Source organism: Nelumbo lutea, chromosome 1 (genome assembly GCF_056320005.1).
Source record: "Nelumbo lutea isolate HS-2025 chromosome 1, American lotus-T2T, whole genome shotgun sequence".
NCBI classification, from domain to species: Eukaryota; Viridiplantae; Streptophyta; class Magnoliopsida; order Proteales; family Nelumbonaceae; genus Nelumbo; species Nelumbo lutea.
In genome coordinates this window covers 150,071,570-150,094,442 of record NC_142684.1, presented here as the reverse complement: position 1 = coordinate 150,094,442, position 22,873 = coordinate 150,071,570, and the positions used below count along the sequence as shown (strand labels likewise).

At 35.5% G+C, this 22,873-nt stretch overlaps 1 protein-coding gene across 3 annotated transcripts; it reads left to right on the top strand.

The window, feature by feature from the left end:
* The first annotated feature begins 1,273 nt into the window (after positions 1-1,273).
* Positions 1,274-21,406, top strand: LOC148878331 (Lycopene beta/epsilon cyclase protein). Of its 3 annotated transcripts, none has more exons than XR_016101787.1 (18): positions 1,274-1,629; positions 3,411-3,528; positions 3,637-3,824; positions 3,926-4,033; positions 4,626-4,690; positions 6,799-6,904; positions 8,857-8,940; positions 9,416-9,562; positions 9,650-9,778; positions 10,871-10,938; positions 19,053-19,086; positions 19,181-19,265; positions 19,576-19,643; positions 19,717-19,830; positions 19,908-19,965; positions 20,080-20,166; positions 20,633-20,724; positions 20,902-21,208. XR_016101787.1 is itself a non-coding variant. In XM_088953141.1 (18 exons), the coding sequence occupies exons 1-18, from the start codon at positions 1,312-1,314 to the stop codon at positions 20,996-20,998; spliced, it is 1,965 nt and encodes a 654-aa protein (XP_088809267.1). In that variant the 5' UTR covers positions 1,274-1,311; the 3' UTR covers positions 20,999-21,406. The 3 variants fall into 3 exon arrangements, 2 of the variants coding, with proteins under 2 accessions (XP_088809267.1, XP_088809274.1); XM_088953141.1 differs by having other exon boundaries at positions 19,717-19,805; positions 19,884-19,965; positions 20,902-21,406; XM_088953148.1 differs by having other exon boundaries at positions 19,930-19,965; positions 20,902-21,406.
* The last annotated feature ends 1,467 nt before the right edge of the window (positions 21,407-22,873 follow it).

The following is a 22,873-nucleotide window of genomic DNA, read 5'->3' as shown; positions in this document are numbered from 1 at the left end:
ACTTCATTTCAACCTTATTACCTTTGTCTAAGAAGAGTAGGGAGAATTACTCTTTGAAAGTTGTCTGGCAAAAAAAATTAGTGGAGGGTAAAGTTGAAATTTTAAATTGTGTATAATAATGCCTTAACAATGATATGGGTATTTTGATAATTTCAATGTCTTTATTACTAAAATGAAAAGTGAAGGGGAATAATGTATTTGCACTTTTGTTTTTCAAAATTATAGGGGAGGCTTTTGTTAGGGTCAAAACAACAAAACGGTTTATACTTTATAAGGAAAATTCCTGATTAGTACCCTGTACTTTGGGCCTAGTGCCACTTTGGTCCCTAAACTTTAAAACATGACAATTTGGTAGCCAGACTTTCAAAATGTGTCAATCCAGTACATGTCATTAACCAATTCGTTAACTAGCCATTAAGTGACATTTGAAAAGACACAAATGCCCCTTGAGTGTCATCTTCAGTACTCGAACTTTCAAAATATGTCAATCTAGTGCATGCCATTAACCAGTTGTTAAGTATCATTTGAAAAGACACAAGTACCCTTTATGTGTCATCTAATTCTCTTTATCAACCATCCAAACATTAACAAAAAATGAATAGTCCCAAATCCTTGCCTCTTCTATTCAAGAAAGTTGGGGTTACGTCTCAGTGAGCATTCTAGTGACCCCAACTTTCTTGAATAGAAGAGGTAAGGATTTGGGACTACTCATTTTTTGTCAATGTTTGGATGATTGGTAAAGAGAATTAGATGACACCTGAGGGGTATTTGTGTCTTTTCAAATGACACTCAACGAATGATTAACGGGCTGATTAATGGCATGTACTAGATTGACACATTTTGAAAGTTTGAGTACTGAATTGTCACATTTTAACGTTTGGGGACCAAAGTGACACTAGACCCAAAGTAATACAAAAATAATAAGAGTTATTCTTTTTCTTTTTATAATTTTACCTAAAAATAATACAAAAATAATAATAAACCAATAAAATTTAATAAAAAATAACATTAAGATACAAAAAATAACAGAAATTTATATAAAAAATTGGCTATTCTCACTAAAACTCAACTTAAATTGTGACTGGATAAAATAGATATACCAAAAAAATAATTCTTGAATTAAATTTAAATGAACACTGCTTAGTTGGAAATGTCATATAAGTCCATCCTTTGACGTAACTCCATAACATAGAAATATAAGACGGACGTAAAAAAAAAATAAAAAGAATACGGGCGGTCAATAAAAGTTCATGAGGATCACGATAATTGGAAGGAAGCTTTAACGAAATAGAAAGGTCGTTAACGTGTCGCATGCCTGAACGCACGCTTCCGTTTATCCGAGATCAATACTTAGCCTTCGAATTTGATTTAAGAGTTAATACAGGAGGAAGAAGGAAGCTTGTTCTGACTTCTGAGGTGCGGGAGCAGGCTCCATTTACCATTCATAAGTCGAAGACGCCACACCACAAACCAAACAGCCGGTCTCTTTGGACTATGTTGCTGCTCCAGCTTCGGCAGCTACAACCCATTAGTGGCTTATGTCAATCCCCATCTACAGCTCGAATTCAGGGACGAGGAAGAGTTCGTAGCAAAGCTTTGCAAACACAAGCACTTTCCTCTAGAACCCAAGTAGATAATTTTTTTCTTTCTCTCTTACTCTTTGTTGCTTGCATCTTCGTTGATTGTTTTTGTTTCTTCAAATGTCGGTTCTGTTGGCACTTGGCAGCACAGGAAATAATACGAATTCAGCAAAATTCTAGCTAACAAGCTTATTTCAACTAAATATGTGGAGTGTCTACCCATATTAATATGCGTTTAGAATAAATATAGAAACAAAGACAAAGTTGAAATGGGGCTGGATTTGTGGTGGATTCGGCGTTCCACTTTGAGCGTTTTTTGATGTTTTATATACTCTCTTGAACTAAAATCTTGGTCCCTTGCATACCCATAGTTGTGAAAGCATAGGCTTTCAACTGATCCAAGTGTTTTTTGCTTCACTCTGACACCTATCCTCCGTTAGTATTGTTCTGACTAAGCAAGAAAATTTCACGAAAAATAATGCGCAAGCAGGACAACCATGAATTAGAGGACTTTGTTCTGCTGACTCATTTATAGGTGCCTAACAAATATAGGCTTTGTGTGTTTCATTCCTTTAATCATGGGGGTGGGGTGGGGTGCTTCTTCTTCTTTGCTCCTCAAATTGAAAAAAAAAATTTCAATTGTATTTGTACCTCTGCTTTGGCAATTACAAATTTATTATGAACCATTTTGTTATTAATTTCTTCTTAGAAATTTTCTCCTAACCTCAGTTTTCCTATAGAATTTTGTAAGCTTACCGAATTTTTATGTAACAAACAAACAAACGTTATCATTCATGGAATTCAAAATTTTACATTCGTATATTAAACCAAATCTATTTCTATATGTGCACCTTGAGAGAAGTAGAAGTGACAGCACCTGTAATGGGTTAGGGTATTTATCTTGGGCATATTCTAAATATGGAATATATGGACCTGAAAGTTGATTAAAATTTTGAAATAAATCTTGAGAAATTTATTTTCATATAGGCTCCATCTAAGGGGCAGTAAGTTTTTCAATTTGAAAATTTCTAGTTATTGTTTGTGCACATAAAAATAAAGATTCCACTATAGAAAGTATTATATTGCATTAAATGATGGGATATGTAAAGAAATGTGCAAATATTCTAAAGAGAAGGCAGAAAAAAGTGCATGCGTATTATGCTTGCAGCCTAGAGGCTTTGTATAAAAAAAGATAGAATTCTTAATGCATGGATATACTAATTTTCGTACTGTAAGGGAAGAGAAAAAGGGATATATATATATATATATATATATATATTATATCATCAATTCGTAAAAAGATGCAAGTTATTGTTTTGTTGATGTGGAATTCACAATGAAACAGGGACTAAAGACAGATAATTATCATTATCATTGGTAGTCTGACCATTACTGAAACAAGGGTTAATTTTTCAATAAAACTTCATCATGGTCATTCCCCTTCAGGCAAATGATATGCACTTGGATTGCCAGAATATTATTACTTGTATGCTATGTCATACTCCAAAGGGCTTTGGTACATCTATGATCAGAATTCTCTTGTTTTCCAAGTCTGGTAATTTGCATACTGGATGGGTTAGCTATTTCTGGGTGTTCTGGGTCCTTATGTGTTATGAGTACTCCTTTCTATAAACTCTTTCCTTTTCTTTTTCTTTTGTTTTTCTGTTGCATGCTTTGTGTTTTTCTCTGATCATACATTTTCTTTCTATTTGAATTGTTTTTTTTTTTCAGTTTGATAGATAGATAGTTAGATACCGTTCGATCTTGCCAGTCTGTTGTTCTACATTGAATATGGCCTAAATTCTAGGCACGCTTTTTTCAATTTTGTAGAGAATAATGGAAGGTATTTCAATAAGTAGTGAAGTAGGGGGCGCTGGTGGGGCTTACTCATATAATGCTTTAAGAAGGTTGGACCAATTATGGTCAAGTATTTGCTCTGCACCTGCAGGTATATTCTTAACACATAAATTCTCTGAAATAGATTTGTAATTATATGAATGAATATGACTGAAACAATACCACCACTTTATATCAACTAATATGAATATTTTGGCAGCTCTGCAGGAACAGTGGAACGTAGTCTCTTGTTTTCCAGGTTTATTTAGCCATTCTGATATGTCTGAAAGAGCAGTAGATACATTTGACATAATAGTCTGTGGGGGTACTTTGGGCATATTTCTTGCTACAGCATTGAGTATCAAAGGCCTTCGAGTAGGCATTGTGGAAAGGAATCTACTAAAAGGGGTATACTGTGATATTTATTCTCAAAATACTTCATAACATACATCATTGCTCAAAAGTCTTGAAATGCACTGAGAGAGAACATTTTATTATGAAATACACAGAGAGAACAAGAATGGAATATCTCAAGGAAAGAGCTCTTAGAACTTGTTGAGGCTGGCATTCTAGTAGAAGATGAAATTGAACAAATTACAGCAGCAAAGTTTAATCCTGTAAGTTTTTGAACTTTATACACATTTATTAGGAGTTGGTGATGCAAGGTCAGATCAGATGTGCGGTGAATGCACGCATCTGCACATCAACCTCAGGAGTCCAAATACCAGAACCAAATGGGCCATAGTTCAGAGACTGCACCAATGAAACAAATTCCCATTTGAATTGACTATCTTCACCAAGTTCTAGGAAATTCTTTCATTTACTTTGTGGAAAGTCTAGCTCCAAGAAATGATCGAACTTGAAAGTTGGTGCTTATTTACTTTGCCAAGCCGTTGGATGGCTGGAAGGGGACATTTGTGGTGCAATGGTAAAGTCCTGGATGCCAAGCATGAGAATGCTGGCTTGAGTCTTGTGCAAGAATGCTAAAGATTAGGTCCTCATCCAGTTCACTCCTCCCAAGTCCCAAGACTCCAGATAGCTGGGACCAATGTAAGGTAATGGCCTTTATTGGATGGCTGGATAAGAACTTATTTCTTGCATACAGAAACCAGGATGCAGTGTAATACCCTGCAGTACTCTTCCTCATATAGTTTTCTGTATCCCATATGGGATATATTTGTAACTGTTTATGTTTTGTGCTTTCTACAGAACAGATGTGGATTTGAGGGGAAAGGTGAGGTTTGGGTTGAGGACATTCTTAACCTTGGTATTTCGTAAGTCACATATCTCATATCTCTGAATTTCCATGGTAGTGTATCTTCAATCTATAACTTACTTCATTCTGCCCCACCCTCTTTGGTTGTGGTTTTGGTATGATACTAGTCTCTCTCTCCCTCTCTCTCTCTCTCTCTCATGGTTTTTAAGTTAAATGCATAAGGTTTATAGTAACCCCAAAGAGTGTGCCAAAACCAGTGTTGCATTCCTACTTTTACCATTCAAGGTACTTGTGTGCCTTGAGTCTCTCAATTATCTTGTTTCCAGTAATAATGACCTGGTTTTGAATTATTTATTGGAACTCTCTTGGATCTGTGCAAGTTGCTGTACACATTTTAGGATAGTGAAGGTTTCTATGTATCTTTCTTTATTGACTTCTTTGTTTGGGTAGGAAGTATTAATGTTTCACAGAGGGGAAATGCATTTTTTTATTTGATTATAATAGATAATTTGTTTCATGGGATTCTTTTGGCACTTTACAACCATTAACTAAATGGTGCAAACTCTAAAACCTTTATGTCAACAACTACTAAATGGAATAGTTGTCATCAGATCTGTGGAATTTGCATGCATGGTTTTCTCATCTTGTGGTTTCTAGGAATTCCCATACTTGGTCTAATTTCAGCAGTGCATTCACAAATTGTGTGCGCTGGGTGGAGGGGGGGGGGGATAGTCAGTTAAATTAAAGCTGATGTAAAAAAACTGTTCCATTCAGCTCCATTTTAGCTTTCAGAATATGACTCAACATCCCCTGCTCAGTTGTTTAAATCCTTCTGGTCAGCAAAACTGGGGGGGGGGATAGTCAGTTAAATTGTGTGCGCTGGTTTAACATCTTACGATCCATTTACCTGTATGATTGAACTGCTGACCCATTCAACCTGTTCACTTGGTTAGTAGTTTTTTTTTTTTGAATTTTTTTATTGTCATGGTGTCGCATGTTGACCCATTGGCCCAGATGGTTGAACCGGTGACCCATCCACTTGGAGAGGAAAATGGTTCATCCTCCAGGCTGAGTTTTAAAACATTGCTTACAACAGATTCAATTCAAACCCATCTTCACATTATAATAACTGGAAAATTAACAGCTTAACCTTACTACCAACAAGAAGAGGGTGAAGAAAATTCACTTGAAACTAAATGATGTTTTCTTTTTTTTTTTATTTACAGCATTTGAAAGCATTAGATTATCATCTAAAATTGTATTAGATAATATTTGAAATAAATTATTCTTGTTCAGCTATGTCCTTTCTACATCTCAGTAACATATTCCAAAATGGAATCATTTATAATATAAAAAATAATCATTTCTATTTCTATGATTTTTTTTTGCAATTGATCCATTTTTAGTCTTTTAGATGATGATCCTGTGCCTTCGCATGCCTTTTTCTTCTCTTGGTAGGTAAGCTTTGAAATGCTATGAAAGTCCAAAATGAAATGATATTACACCATATGTTTTCTAAACAATCTATAAGTGAATGGCTTATTCAGTCCTCAATCTTTATAAGCTTCATTAATGCTTTAAAAACTATTTTCTACATTATATATTATGATGCTATTACTTACTCTATCGGTTTTTGGTTAGATTATTCCTGACAAATTCATGCCTTAATTGAGTATATATTTGTTCATATCTTATATGTAGTAAGAAAATTTGATACTGATAGATGTAAATCAGTCCTCAAATATTAGGTGTAAATTTGAAGATTAGAGGGAAAAAAGGAAGAAGAGAAGTACGAGCAGCAGTACAAGAGAAGTAGATGGCAAAAAGAGAAGGAAGAAGAAGAAGAAGATTCGAATTATCTTCCCTTTCTCCTCTAATCCTTTTTTATTAAGAATTAATGTTAGAGTAATAACAAGTATGCCCTTAAGTGGGCAGCCAGCTAGGCAATAACATAAAGAGATTAAACAAAAAGAAATAACAGGCCCATTAAGAGAGGCCCATTAGCCAACAAAAAAAGAAAAGATATTACAAGAGAAGATACTAGGACCCATTCGGCCCAGTCTCTTTACACTGATATGTAACTAGGTATCGGGTTTTCCTTTCTAAACCTTATCTCATCATTAGGAATATAATCACTACTTTTTTCTTCTCTATTTGTCAGCATAGGCCATTTAAGCTTATAGAGATCATGAAGAAACGTTTTACTTCCCTTGGCGGAGTAATTTTGGAGGGTTATAGTGTGTCTAACATATCCATATATGAAGATTCTGCGGTATGCTCATCAACTTTTGCTGATTAATATTATGCTATTATTCAACTGATGTTTTTTACTGTTTATCTAATCTTTTGTTTCATCAGCTGATTTCAATGTCATCCTTTTTCAGATGTATTAAAAGTATTTCTACAATTTATTTCTGTATTAATTTTCGCATAAATTAACATTCATTATTAGGGTAGCCATTGATTTGACTCTAAAATAATCTACCAATGGCAGAAACAGACAAACCTTCCACATTCTGGGTATTATTTTTGTGATGGTGAAAAATATTAGATCAAGTGGTAAATAAGATGGATTTAATTATGAAATCACATTTGCTTTTATTGCTGATAAAATAGATCATATTAGCTTTTATTTCAGGGGATTGCCTAGGTGTGATAATTGTATGGTCTCCACCTCTCCCCATGTTAAGCACACTTATAGTTAATATTCAACAGGTAGAAAATACCTATTCTCAATTACTTTGTGGCAAGCTTCTTGTCAATCTTCTTGCTCAACCCAAACAGGATTTGTTTCAATACTGAACTGATTCAAGAGAACCCTGCCTAATAAGGAACATGATTAGAAGTTCCATGCAGCAACTAAGCAACTTAAACAATCATAGGGAGAAAACAAATTTCAAATCATAATTCATAGGTGGTTTCGCATGTACAGTTAGAAAGTTAGACATGAAGGTATTTATTGACCCAAATAGAATCTTCAAATCATTCTTCATAGTTCTCTATCAAACTATTTATTAGCTGAAATCAAATAACAAAACCCAAAATTTGAAACTTACAAAGTTGTGATTTTATTAATGTAATCAAATTGCCATTTTTCAACTTAAAACTATGGTTTCCTTTTCAATATTGAAACTAAGAGTATCAACATGTAAAACTTGTTTTGAACTCATAAATAGGGGTGAATTCGAGCTGATCTAAGCCGAATATTTGGCTATTTGAGTTGGCTTGCCAAAAGAATATGAAACTCAAGCTCGATTCGAGCTAGAGACTTGAGCTCGAATTCGGCTTGACTCAAAAGCTCATACGTTCAAAATCAGCTCGATTCGAGCTCAACTGTGGTCCAAGCTTCATTGGGCTTGAGCTCGACTCAATTAGCAAACAAGCCTACATTATTTGGCTTGAACTCAGCTCCAAGCTCGGTTTAAAACAAGCCAAGCTCGAATAAATCGTAAAAAGCTCGATTCATGTCCACCCCTACTCATAAAGAAATAATAATAGAAGAGCCAGGGATATTTGCTCCCTGGCTGTTTGACCCTATGAATTTATTGGTGAGTTGTTCCATGCATATGGGTGAAGAGCCAGGGACTTCTTCTACTGACACCAGAAGAAGTCCAATCAGCCCCATTTTATTGGGTATCTTGAAAATGGGGAATATTTTCTGATTTCAAGAGACACCAGAATGAAGTTCAGAAAGATATTTGCTTCACCAGATTGAACTTTGGTTTAGTACCAGAATTTAAAACCTTTGTTACAGAGACCTTATGAGACTGAATGAAGAGTTGAACCTCCAAAAGTGATCTGGAAGAACAGTAAGGGATAATGAGAAAAATACATTTTAAAAATTTATGCAAATAGTTCAAGACATGACTAATAACTGAAAGTCATATTAAAATGACTTTAGGCACATACAGAAGAATGGCATCAGATATGCATAGAGATGGAATTCCTATATGCTTAAAGTGATTGACATCAATTTGGAATTGCTTTGGCAGTTTAGGAAATCAGATAGCAACAAATTTGGGGCATCCATCTAATCTTTGTTCAATATGTTAGCATAGATGGTCCTGAAACTAATGTCAATTGTGTGAACGTTAAATTTTGAAGTTATGCATTCTTTGTATTCCTTTCAGATTTTTGCTGTTCAACCTGAATGTTAGAATGCTTAATATTCTATAAATGGATTGCTTTAAAAGTTTGAACACTAATGACTTTGTGCTTTATAAGGTTATGCAACTTACTGAGGGAAAAGTTTTGTCATCACGCCTCATCATTGATGCAATGGGAAACTTCTCCCCTGTGGTAAAACAGGTCTGCTTTTGTGGTTATTATTATTACATACATACAGTTAGGCATATATGCAGTTATTGTCATTATCAGTGGCTATAAATATAGCTTCTCTCTTTCTCTCTCACACCAATGGTGTGAATCCTTCTGAGAACATGCACATGTAGGATTACCTATGCTCAACACTTGCATTTATTGAAACACATATTTGCACATGTCTGATTGAAGCCTTGATATATCTTCTCTTTTTTATTAAATGATGCAGATTATTATTGCTGTCACAATTATGCAACAAACTGTATGCATGCATGATGCATGCACAAAATGGTCCTACTAGCTTATGGATGCATGATTCTTCCATACATAAAGTTCTATATGCAATTTTTACATGTACTATATGTGAAGATGCCTAGCCTGTTATTTTGCAACTTTATGGATATTTTTTTGATCCACATATAATTGGATTTCTTGAATCATTAATTATGGATTTTATTAACAGATCAGATCAGGAAGGAAGCCAGATGGTGTTTGCCTAGTTGTTGGTTCTTGTGCTCGTGGTTTCAAAGAAAACTCAACAAGTGATGTAATTTTTAGTAGTTCATCAGTGAAGAAAGTTGGGAATTCTCAAGTACATTATTTTTGGGAGGTGAATTAATTTTATTCCGGAGGCTCTTAAATGCTTGAATCAGAGGTTTCTTTGTATATGGGAATTGAGATTTTGAACTTTTCACAGGCATTTCCCGCTGGCTCAGGTCCCACTGATAGAACTACTTATATGTTCACTTATGTTGATCCTCAACCGGGATGTCCAAAATTGGAAGAACTACTGGAAGACTATTGGGATCTTATGCCTGCTTATCAGGTTATTAATTGTATTCTTCCATGCTCATTGCAATTATGCTTCCAAGTTATGGTATTGCCTCCTTTTATAATCTTTTTTTTTTTCATTCTTTTCTGCTGGGGGAGGGGGCTGGTTGGACTATTTGCTTTCTAAGACCCAATAGACACTATTATATTTTGTCTTTCTGTACATCAACATCCACAAATTTCAGGTCCTTAATTCATTCACCTTAATATAGTTTGGGGCTGCTTTTCCTAGTGATCATTGTTTTCCTGCTTTTAAATTTCAAATGAAATTAATTCAGTTTCTTATTGATTAGTAACTACAACAAATGCCTAGTTATGATAAAATAAACTCATTAAATTTATTTGTAAATTTTGTTCCTATTTCTCATAATTATTTTCTTAATTTTGTTATGTTAAAGGATATTAATCCAATTTCTTTGCCCAATTGGTTATAATGTCAGTCTCTGTAAATGTTAGACAGCTTATTGAAAGACTCTTGGTGAGTAAAAATATTTTTATTGAACTATGAGAGCAAAAATCCTAGGGTCCTTGGTGCTTGGCAGCCAGAATTCAATTTAATTTGTCATATCCAGAGATATTAAAAGAAAGGAAACTAAAATACTCAAATCTGAGAGCAGCTTCTTGTTTTTTAATCGATATAATCATGCAGTTACTATAAGGTAGTCAGGGAGAGAGGAGAAAAACGACCTTTAGGGGGGGGGTTACTTTTATTTTTTTGAAAAAGACAAACACTTATTGATAACATTTTTTATTTCTCTGAGGTGTTTTTTTTTTTGTTATTACTATATTTAACTACAAAAACTGTCTCTGATATGTGATGAAAGGCTTATAGCCATTGTGACTTCCATTAGCTTCCAACATAAATTGATAGCTCAACATTATTTCTTTCTAGGTGCACGTAAAGAAAAGTGATAAACTTTTAGAAAGCCTTTTTTCTTGCTGCATTTGTTTTTCGGAATGTAAACCCATGACGCATACGAATTTCCAGATGAACAGCAACTTTGGAGTACAAAGCTAAAATCCATCTTCAGTTTTAGCTGATAACCTCCTATTTAACAGATGTTTTGGCTGTATCCATGATTTTCAGGGAGTGTTGCTTGATGATTTGGAGATACTTAGAGTTATTTTTGGCATTTTCCCTACATATTGTGACAGGTAAAAGGTGCACCTGCTACACAAATTGCTTTTAAGATTTTGTTTTGCTGAATGCTTGTAAGTTGCAACAGTGAGACAATACAATATGTTCACTAGTTAACTGCGCAATGGCTTTTGCAAAGGGAAAAAAAAACTACTGAGCAGCCTTATTTTGAAAATCATTGATATGGTTTAAACATTAGCATGAAAAAGTTAATTATCTTGAAGGCTCAAATGACATCATTGAAGAATTGTATTAGTGGGTTCGTATTGAGTGCATGTCTTAGGAAAACTCTTGCTGTTTCTGGGCTTCTATATGAATAATGTGTTCTATAAGTTTGAATTGTTACTGGCTTCTTGTAGCAGTTAAAGGAGTCTCATGGGCAGCCAGTAATTGATAAAGGACATTCATTTTTCCTTCATTCCCCAATCTTATATCATATTTATATTAATTTTTACTATAAGTTCCCAATGTCAAATCCTGTTATCCATTTGCTTACATAGTAAAATGCCATTACCGAATGTTGGTCCCAGCTATCTGGGGAGTCTTGGGAGGGGTGGACTGGGTACAATCCTAACCTTTGACATTTTTTGGCACAAAGTGTCTACCCTCAGATTTAAACCAGTGTTCTGAATTTCCAACCTATGATTTTACCATTACACCACGTATTTGACAATAATTTGAATGTATACTACTATTACCATTTTAACTATATGTTTCTGTAACCAACATTAATTTTTATAAATAACAGTGAAATTATATTATCTGCCCTAAAAGAAACACTCATGCATGTCTAGGCTCGACAACAGGGGAAACAAAACAAACAACTTAAAATGACCATACACAGATGTATAAAAAATCACTTTCAAGTTACAAATTCACCCCAGGCCTTGGCATTCCCCAAATATATCCTTGTGCCATTACTCCAGAAGTCTGATATTGATCACCTTCGGCCTGTACTCTGGTTCAATTTCTGCATGAAAACACAGAAAGAAAAAGGAAGGACAGAAGAGAGAAGAGAGAAAGAGAAGAAGAGAAGAGGAGAGAAGAAGAATGAAAAGAAGGGAGCAGTTCAAACTATTCTACCCCTGCCAACTAAGACACTACTTAACAGAATACAACAGTAACTAATGTAGGCCCAATTAACAGGCCCATGACAAGGCCCAAACAGATACAACAGAAGGTAAATAAAGAAATAACTAATATGGCAGGGTATAATTCTACTATACTATTTCTCTACACTCCTCCTTAAGTTGGAAATAGATATTGGTCATTTCCAACTTGACCCTTGTAACTGCTTTGGTGAAGACATCAACAATCTACATATCAAAGGCAACAAACGGAAGGAAAACTTCTTGGGAGGCAATTCTTTTTCTAATAAAGTGTCAATCCACCTCAATATGTTTGGTTTATCATGCTGTATGGGATTATGAGCAATATTAATAGCAATCTGGTTATCACAATACCACATTAGTGGTCTTTCATATTCACATCTAACTCCTCAAGTAGTGATCTCAGACATAACACTTCAGCCACCCCATTAGCCATAGATCTATACTCTGCTTCAACACTAGAGCGGGCAACAACATTTTGTTTTTTACTTTTCCAAGAAACTAGATTGCTTCCAATAAGGGCATAGTATTCTAAAGTAGATCTCCTATTGTCCACATGGCTAATCCAACCTGCATCAATATACACTTATATCTTCATATGACCTTTATTCTTGAAGAGTATACTTCTACCCAGACACCTCTTTAAGTAGGCAAGTATCCTTTCAACTGCAAGAAGATGGGATGTTCTGGGAGATTACATATACTGGCTGACTACAATGGTAGTATAAAAAATATCTAGTCATGTTAGGCAAAGGTAGAGAAGCTTTCCAACCAGTCGCTGATACATGGCTTTATCTTCAAGTGACTCACCTCCTTCTACATTTATCCTATGATCTTGCTTAATTGATATGTTTGTTGATTTAACTCTTTAAGTAGGCAAGTATCCTTTCAACTGCAAGAAGATGGATGTTCTGGGAGACTACATATACTGGCTGACTACATTGACAGTATAAAAAATATCTAGCCGTGTTAGGCAAAAGTAGAGAATCTTTCCAACCAATCATTGATACATGGCTTTATCTTCAAGTGATTCACCTCCTTTTGCATTTATCCTATGATCTGGCTTAATTGGTGTGTTTGCTGATTTAACTCCCAATTTTCCAATATCTTCTAGGAGATCAAGGGCATATTTCCTTTGAGAAATGAAGATGCCATGCTTAGATCTAGCCATTTCAATTCCTAGAAAATATTGCAAATCACCAAAATCTTTCACTTCAAACTCCTTACTAAGTAACTTCTCGAGGGAATCAATCTCATCACCATCACTACCTGTTACCCTAATATAATCAACATATACAACTAGGAGAGTTGGGGTTGAACCTGTTTTCTTAAAAAATAGGGTGTGATCTGATTGAGCCTGTACATAGCCAATTTTTTCCAAGGCACGTCTAAACCTGTCAAACCATGCCCTTGGGTAAAGGTGAGCATTATTCAGTTAAAACCAAATTACCGAACCGAAAATTTCGGTTTCAGTTTTTTTTCGGTTTTTAAGAAATTCGATTTTTAATAATTTTGGTTTTTGGTTTCGGTTTTCAGATTTAAAAATTCGGTTAACCAAAAGAACCGAATTAGATAAAACTCATTATATAATATACAATATATAATATGCTATATATATCTATATATTAGTATATTATATATAATCTATTATAATGAAATTAAATTTTATAATATATTATAGGTTATAATATATAACATTATATATAATAATAACTAAATTTGGTTTTTAACCGAAATAACTGAAAACCGAACCAAAAATTTCAGTTTTATTGAAAATTGGTTTCGGTTTCTGTTTTCATTTTTATATTTCGGTTTAAAAAAACTCAGTTTATTCGGTTCGGTTTTTAACCGAATAAACTGAATGCTCACCTCTACCCTTGGGGACTATTTCAAACTATACAAAGCCTTCTTAAGTCGACAAACTTTCTTTCCATTATCTTCATCATAGAAACTAGGGGCAACTGCATATATACTTCTTCCTAGAGATCACCATTCAAATAAACATTCTTAACATTCATATGAAATAACGACCCTGAGAAGTTTGCAGCAAGTGATAACATCACTCTGATTGTGTTCATTTTGGCAACTAGTGCAAAGATTTCTATATAATCAATACCATAAGTCAATGTGTATCTTTTAGCAACCAGTTGGGCTTTGTATCTTTCAATTTGAGCCATCTACATTGTACTTCACAAAAAATATCCATTTTCATCCAACCGATTTCTTTCCTCTTGGTTGATCTACTAGCTCCTAAGTATCATTTTTTATAAATGTATCCATATCTACCTTCATTACTTCTTTCCACTCAGGTACTACCAGGGCTTCATGCACTGTTCTGGAAATGAGTACAACAACAATGAACACCAAAAAGGACTTGTATGATGGTGAGAGGTGGTCATAAGAAAGAAACTGAGAGATGCAATGGGTAGTTGATGAGGTGCAATGACGTTTCCCTTTGTGTATTGCAATAGGAAGGTCAAAATCATTTGTGGGTGGTTAAGGTTCAACGATGGTGGTAGGCATATCTCCTACAACAGTTGTGGGTACAAAGGGTGTAATATGTGAATATGAAGTTGCGAAGTGACTGGAAGTGGCCTAAATTGCTAATGATTGGAATCAACTTGTTTCCACCATTGTCTGTGAAACACCCTCAACTCCTTGCACTTCTAACAACCTCCCTCATTACTCTTCCCCTCGGTGACAAGAATAGGCAAGGGAACTTATTGAGCAAAAGCACCCTGCTCACCACTCTCTCCTTGAAAAGAAATCCTACAATAATAAGGGATATTTTCAAAACATCTATAGACACAAATGAGTTCTAGTGATAGGATCATGACAACAATACCCCTTTTGATTTTGTGCATATCCAAGAAAAATACACTTGGCTGCCTTAGAATCAAATTTGGAACGATGAGGTCTAAGGATTTGAACAAAACAAATGCACCCAAAAGTCTTAAGGGGAATAGTGAATTGGTCCTTATCGAGGTACAACAGGTTAAAAGTCAATGTAGAATATGATTTATTATAAAATTTAATAAACATTTTCTGATTTTAATAAATATTTTAAAAAAATACTAACTAGTTAATATTTTATTACTTGAAAAATCTTTTATGTTTTATATTATAAAGTAATTAATTTATTCTTTTGTTTTTATATTTTGTTAATTCTTTTTTATAAATATTTTATTTGAAATATTAAATAGAAATTATTAATGAAATAATCTTTATTAATATACTATATTATATTAATATATTATATTTTTAATGTACATTAGTCGACATTGGTCAACATCTTGTTGGCAAAATAGGAAAAACTATATTTTTTTTTTGTTATTTGGACCGATTTGGTCGACCGACATAATGTAATTTTTACATTACCATCCATTTTCATGTTGGTGAGCCTCGACATCGACATGTGTTGGGCAACATTAGCGACATTTGATACCATGGTCCCAATCACCTTCCTTGTCACTAGATCCTAAAAGACATAATGATAAGGGAAAAAGGTTATTGAGCAATTTTGGTTTTTAGTAGTGCTACTCACTGAAATTAGGTTAGTGCCGAGTTTGGGGACATGAAGGACAAAAGACAAGGAGATGGAATTAGAAACTCTGATATCTCCCTTGCCAGTAATAGGTACAAGGGAGCCATTGGCAATAAAAACCTTGTCTCTACCTGAAGATAATGAATAGGAAATAAATATAGAAGATAAAATAGTCATATGGTTAGAAGCTCCTAAATCAATAATCCATGGAGGACTAGAATTACCTAGGGTTGAAGCATGATAGGCAGTAGCTCTTGTACCTGAGTGAGCAAAAGTTGAAGTGAGAGTAGTAGTAGTAGTTGATCTGGATGATTGGGATGATCCTAAGGGTCCAACTTTACACTCTAATTGAGTTAAGGCAGCTCTAATTGCAGCTAAGGCATCTAGGGATGTAGATTTTGTAGTAGAGGAAGATGCACCATCAGAAGTAACAATTGGATTTGCACTACCCTTCTTATTCCTAAGTTTTGCTAGGATAAGATGGGGATACAGGTGTCCCTAGTGTGCTTTGGCTTCTTACAATAATTACAAACCATCTCCCTCGTGTCTTTCCTCTTTATTTCTTTCTCCTTATTACCAATAGGTTTTGGTTTCACTACTGCCAAGGCTGATTCCATGGGTGGGATCTGTAACATAACCTTCCTTCTACTCTCTTCACTATGTACTAGTGAATAGGCCTAAGACAAAGTAACACTGTCCCTAATAAGTAACTGCTGCCTCACAATGTCATATTCTGAATTAAGTCCAATAAGGAATTCAAACACTCTATTTGTTTCAACCAGCTTCCTATATGTTGTTGCATCTTTTTTGCTCTCCCATTCAATAGTCTCCAAGTGATCAATCTCATGCCACAAAGATTTCAAAGGGGAGAAATATACAAATATAGGTTGCTTCCCCTATTTAAAGTTATTCACTTCACTTTTTAGCTCATAGACCCTAGCAACATTCAAGGGCTATGAGTAGGTTTCCTTCATATTCTCCCAAATTTCCTTAGAAATTTTCACCCATAAGTAATTTCTACTGATGTGAGGCTGCATAGAGTTGCACAGCGAAGTCATCACTAGATAGTTTTCCTAAACCCATTTAGGATAAGTTAGATCTTTCTTTGCTGGTTGTTTTGTGTCTCTAGTTTCATATCCCAGTTTCCCCTTCCTCCCATGGCCATGATGGCCAATTGAGTCCATTCCAAGTAATTTGTCCCATCAAATTTAACAATAGTGATCTGAAAAATGTTGCCTGACATACTTCTAGACCCCATAGATACTTCCCCAAGTGGTTTTGGTTCCTTCCCAACTGCCTCCATGCTAAGCACACCACCAAGGTTCACAAATATTCAAAAAAAGGGAGGCTGAAAAAGAGTCTGTATAGCAGTTCATCCCAACAAAAAACAGTTCTAGAATGCTTAGAACCCTAGAGCTGATCTGTTCTCAGTAGTTTATAGCAGTCGAGCACAAAAAACAGTTCTGAAATACCCAGAACCCTAAACTAGGTATGTTTTCAGCGAAGTCTGGCACTATCCCTAGAGATTGTCAAGGAAAAAATTCCGCTGCACTCAAAAAACTGATATTTTTCATACCAAGATCCTAGAGATAATCAAGAAAGTTCAGCCGCACCTTTTTCAGTAAAAACTGGAACCAGCCCTAGAAATAATCAAAGAAAAAATCAACCACACCTTCCAGGAGAGCCCAGTCTCCTAGCTGCTGATCTCAAAAAAGATTGATTTCTACTCAGAAAACCCTAGCCGTACCTTCCTGAAATGCCCAGTCTCCTCCAAGCTGTTGGTCTCAGAAAAAGAGTTAATTTTTTTCTCAAAAAACCCTATATGCCAGCACCAACTGAAGGTTTAACTCCTGAACCTTAATCTGATCCAAGACAACCCTGATCCTTCCTGGTTTGTTGATGATCTCCAAGACTCCAGATCTTGGGCAGCACAAACTCCAACAAACCTCCAAGAATCAGGTAATCTGACTCAAAAATCCAGCCCTAGTCTATTTTCACGCAGCCGGCTGGAACAAGACTACATGAGAACCCTAGTAGGTCTTACACCTTGCTCTGATACCAAGAAGTCTGATATTGATCACCTTCGGCCTGTATTCTGGTTCAGTTTCTGCAAGAAAACACAGAAAGAAAAAGGAAAAACGGAAGAGAAAGAGAATAAGAGAAGAGGGGAGAAAAGAATGAAAAGAAGGGAGCAGTTCAAACTATTCTGCCGCCCAGATTTGATATTTATCGGTTTCTATCATAAATAGATTACAAAGACTACTATACCCCTGCCTACTAAGACACTACTTAACAGATATAATAGTAACTAATGTAGGTCCAATTAACAGGCCCATGACAAGGCCCTAACAGATAACAGAAGGTAAATAAAGAAATAACGAATATGGCAGGGTATAACTGTACTATACTGTTTCTCTACAACTCCTGCTCTAGCTAAGCTATCTGCTAAGGTATTAGCCGATCTAGGGATCTACCTGAATGAGAAGTTCAGGCTAAATCCAATGGATTTGGCTTCCCTAACCAAAGCTCTAAACCACCATGGTGGTTCCTCTTCAACATCAAGCCAAGATATAACAACTTGGCAATCCCCTTCAATTAAGACATTTCTCCAACTTTGCTGTGCCAACAGCTTTAGAGGAACCACCACAGTGGTTTAGACCTTGAATTACAGCCACCATCTCTTATCTCAAAGAGTTTCCATAACCCACAGAACCTTAGAAGCTCAACATAATGGTGCCCCTATCATCCCTTACCAACCCTCCTATACCAGACTGACCAGGATTACGTAAGCATGAGCCATTGAAATTGAGCTTGGCTGCTAATTGATTACCCTCTGTGGTCTTCCTACTTGACACATTAGCAATAATGTCCCAGCCTCTTAATAGGTCATCCATCTTCACATCATAAAAAACTCCTCACAAGTTAAAACCCAATGGACAGTCTTTGATAATTCTGTTAAGCTTCCCACATCTTTTCATTATTTTCAAACACCCTTGCATTCCTCTCCCTCCAAATGCTCCACAACTCTGCAGCCGTTACATGGTGCCATAATAGTTTCAATTCTTTTTGTGTGGCATTCCAAGATATCTTGTGAGACAAGTCCATAATATTCTGTGGTGCAACCCAATTTTTTTTCCAAATAAAGCAAAGAAGTGACTCCATACCTGGCTGGTGCAATGACAAGAAAAGGAATAGATGATTAGCACATTCTCCACTTTTGAGGCAAAGAACACACATGTGGGGATAAGCACCGCGGTTTCCCTTTCTTTTGAAGTCTGTCACCAGAGTAGCTCTCTGTTTCATATCCATGAAACATTTAAGTTCTTACTGCATTTGATTATAATACTTGTCTATCTTTGGATGGTAAAATATTAAATCAATGTCAGCTTATTTCCATCCTGTAACATTAAGCCACTGTTGCAACTATAGTCATTAAATCTGACATGTTTCTCTTATTGGGGGAGGATCAACTTAACAGTCCACTGCCAGCTTCTTTCGATCGTATTCTACAGGTGATGTACTACCATATTATATAATTTTATGAGCCTCAGAATCATGGAACCTTGTGTCTAATCTGATGCATGTATGACAAATCATTTTGTGCAGTTTGGTGATGCTAGTGGCATACAATCCCCAGTTTCATTTGGTGGTTTTGGGAGTTTGACTCGTCACCTTGGCAGACTATCAACTGGTATATTCTGTTGTAAAATGTATAATATATATATAGATATAGATATATATTGTGCAATCAAATGATACTTTATGGAGATCTTCCTGTATCCTAGATATATTATTCTCCAAGTTGCAACTCTTGAGTAGGTGATTATTGTGTAAATGAATGCTACTTGAGGTTATGGCTCATCCAAAAGTTGGCTGATTAATTGAATAGTTTCAACATTTTCTTTCTAGGTCAAAATTCACAGTTAAATGTCTGATGTATATAGACTGTTTATTATGTCTGAAATTCAACTAATATATTGTTTTCTCTTTGGAGGATTCAGGAATATATGAAGCATTTGATGGCAATTTTCTTGACTCATACAGTTTATCCCTATTAAATCCTTACATGGTTGGTTTCCTTGTCATGTAAACAATAATGTAGCTTTATCTTGGATATCTGAATTGAGTTCTTTCCTGTGCAGCCCAATTTAAGTGCATCCTGGTTATTTCAAAGAGCAATGTCCGCAAAACAACAAGCTGATGTCTCACCAGATTTCATTAATGAGCTTCTGTATGTTAATTTTCACTGTATGCAGGTAAATTGTGTTTTATTTTTTATTTTTTAATGACTCCAATTCCTTTTCCCCAGTTTACATACTTGTTCCTTACAAAGCCTATTGATTCTCTCTAACCAGAGGCTAGGGGATCCAATACTAAGACCATTTCTTCAGGTAGCTTTCTATCTTTGCAATTTCTTTCCCTACTTACTGGCCAAGCATATCATCTTGATGGTCATCTTGAGTTTACCAAACTCATGTTCCGTTTGATACTCTGTATTCTGGCAGGATGTAATACAATTTGGGCCTCTGGTGAAGACATTGGGTTTAGTTATGCTCAGTAAACCTCAAATTATTCCATCAATATTCAAACAGGTTAAGTACTGCAGGAGTTTTCCTTTGCAAAGCTTATAAGATTAGTCTTATTTTACTATTGCAAAATTATTAATGCCCATAAAAGAAATATAATATTCCAGCACTTGGTATTTTATTTGTATTTACTACATGGAGTTTTTGTCTTTTTTTTTTTTTTTTTTTTTTTGGCATTTTAACTGCCTTAAAAGAAAAACAACCATAAGTTCCTAAGTCCTATGCTGAAAAATTGGAGAAGGATAATTAGAATACAATATCCTGGGTATGGTGATACATAACTTTTGAAATGGTCTGTGCTCCCATAAACTGTGAAGTATCCTCCTGTCAGATGATCCGAACTGACAATTGAGGATCCCCCTGAAAAATTACGGGGGGCAAAACCTGCTTGAATGGATGATTCAGCTATGTGCTTTAAAAAAAAAAAAATAAAGAGTGAATGGTCCAACCTGGTTATTATCTGTCTTTTCAGGTTGGAGTCTCTGTGCCTCTTGACTGGTTTGGACATTTTGTCATGCTGGGTTATTATACGTTTCTCTCACTCCTCATTGATCCTGTCATAAGGTAATAATGGTCTGATAATTTTCATTTGGTTTAGGGTTTGTCTGAAGAGTAGGTTTATTCATAAGCAAGAAAAAAAGAGTAATGCTTGCTATGGAAGATCCATTAGAACAACTGTCATCTTACAACTTTCAAGTCATAGATGTTTTCATTTTGACCTCATATTTTATCTTTTACAAGGCCATGGCTAAACACACTTCCAGACAAAAGGAAGTATGAATGGAAGCGACACCTTGATGCTTGGAAGTATGGATCTGGTTTAGATTACAAGCAATAAGGATCAAGGAATTGCTCAACGTGTTACGCAAGGGTGCATATACCTGCACTCGTAGCCTTAGAGATAAACAAGTATTATCTTTTGAAATGTTGTGATACGGATGCAGAAACATATAAAAACATGTATTCTATGAGTTTGCCCAGAAGGTGATATTGGGGGTGGTAGTCTTTGTTGAGGGTTACTAATGGAAGAATTTTCTATTATTGTTCATATTTTGTTACAAAAGAAGGTTCACGTGTGATCACTATTCACTAATATGTGAAGAGCCAAGCTACGATGAGGGTGTGGACGCATCATTACGACAATGAGGTGCAGTATCTTCACTTCAATTGCAGGGTTTCCATGTATAGAGGATCTGATTTATGAATTATTTTGGAATTCTAGTAGTAGCTTATCCACCTTTAGATACGGGTCAACTGTCTACTCAAGATATTTGGAATTCCTTAAAGCTATATGCTCACTAAGCCCTCTCTTTATTGTGTCACCCTATCATTATGATTGAAAAATAGATTGTTGGAATTACATCTTCGGAAACCCAAATAGATAAATGATTAATTAAATGAATATGATAAAGTAAAATAGAAAAGAAAAAGCGTACTCTGGTCTTTTACTAAATCATAAAAAAGAATAAAAAAAGGCCACTCCCTTGGTGGAGCTTTTTCCTAAACAATGATAGGTTGATAGCATTCAATAAAAAGGGTATTTTGCATCTAAAAACCATTTTTGTGATGTGGTGGGGTATATGCTTGTCAGCATTTGGTTTTTGTTCGGTCCACTGTTTGAACCTCCAATTTACTCGATCGAGCTCTTCTAATCCTTCCGAAATGTAAAAAAAAACCCAATGAATTCAAATTTTGCCTCAAGAGCCTTTAAATCTATCCGATACCAATTCAATGGCCTTGATTAACCCCTATTTGCATCTCGACCCTCATATTAGACACCACCATCAGACTCAGAACCTCAAAAACACCTATCCATAGAATCTCAATTCAAAATTTCCCCATTTACCCTTTCATCAAACCAAGATTCCATTTCAGATCTACTCATTGGCCCAAATTCCTATGATTTTGACCCCCTTGAACCAATCAAACGTTATCATCAGATCCTAGGTAATTTAAAATACCCACCTATAAAATTTCAATCCAAAATACCTTTGTTTGCCCCTTTATTTCACTAAGATTTCATTTCAATCAAACCACTACCCCTCTAGATATGCCCAATTGACCCAATCTGACTCTACCAATCAATTCATAATGTCCAAAAAATCCATTTTATCAAATTTCAGTAAAAAGTACCCTCATTTACCCCCTCATCCAAAAAAAAATTCATTTCAACCAATCTCACTAACGGGCAGCATACATAAAACCCATCTCTGGGTCAAACCGATCTTAACCCTATGATCATTGACACAAAACCCCCACCATTGAACCAGAACCTCGGTTGACTCTCCTTGGGTCATTTTTGTCTTGAATTCATGAAATTACAAAATTACCCCTAGTTTTTCCAAAAATTACAAGATTACCGTTGACCCCCTTGGAGTCTTGGACTGCAATCCACCTCAGCGAACAACAGCGGGGTTCGCAATTAGACGGTTCATCGCCAATATTCATTGTCTCCTTCAGCGAACAACAACGGAATACCAGCTCCCTCGTGTCCATTTCCCTCCTCCTACTCCTACTCCTTTATCACCCTCCGAAATCTTTCCCCCTTCTCTTTTTCTCTCCTCCCAGTCTCCTCTCCTGCTCCCCTCACAGCCCATTATATCGTGAAACAGAGGAGTTGCAGCGAGCTCCTGTCCAGACGAAATCTAAACGCAACATCGACAACATCTTCGCCAGACAATCCAAGTCGGCTCATCACAACTGGTCAGTCTCG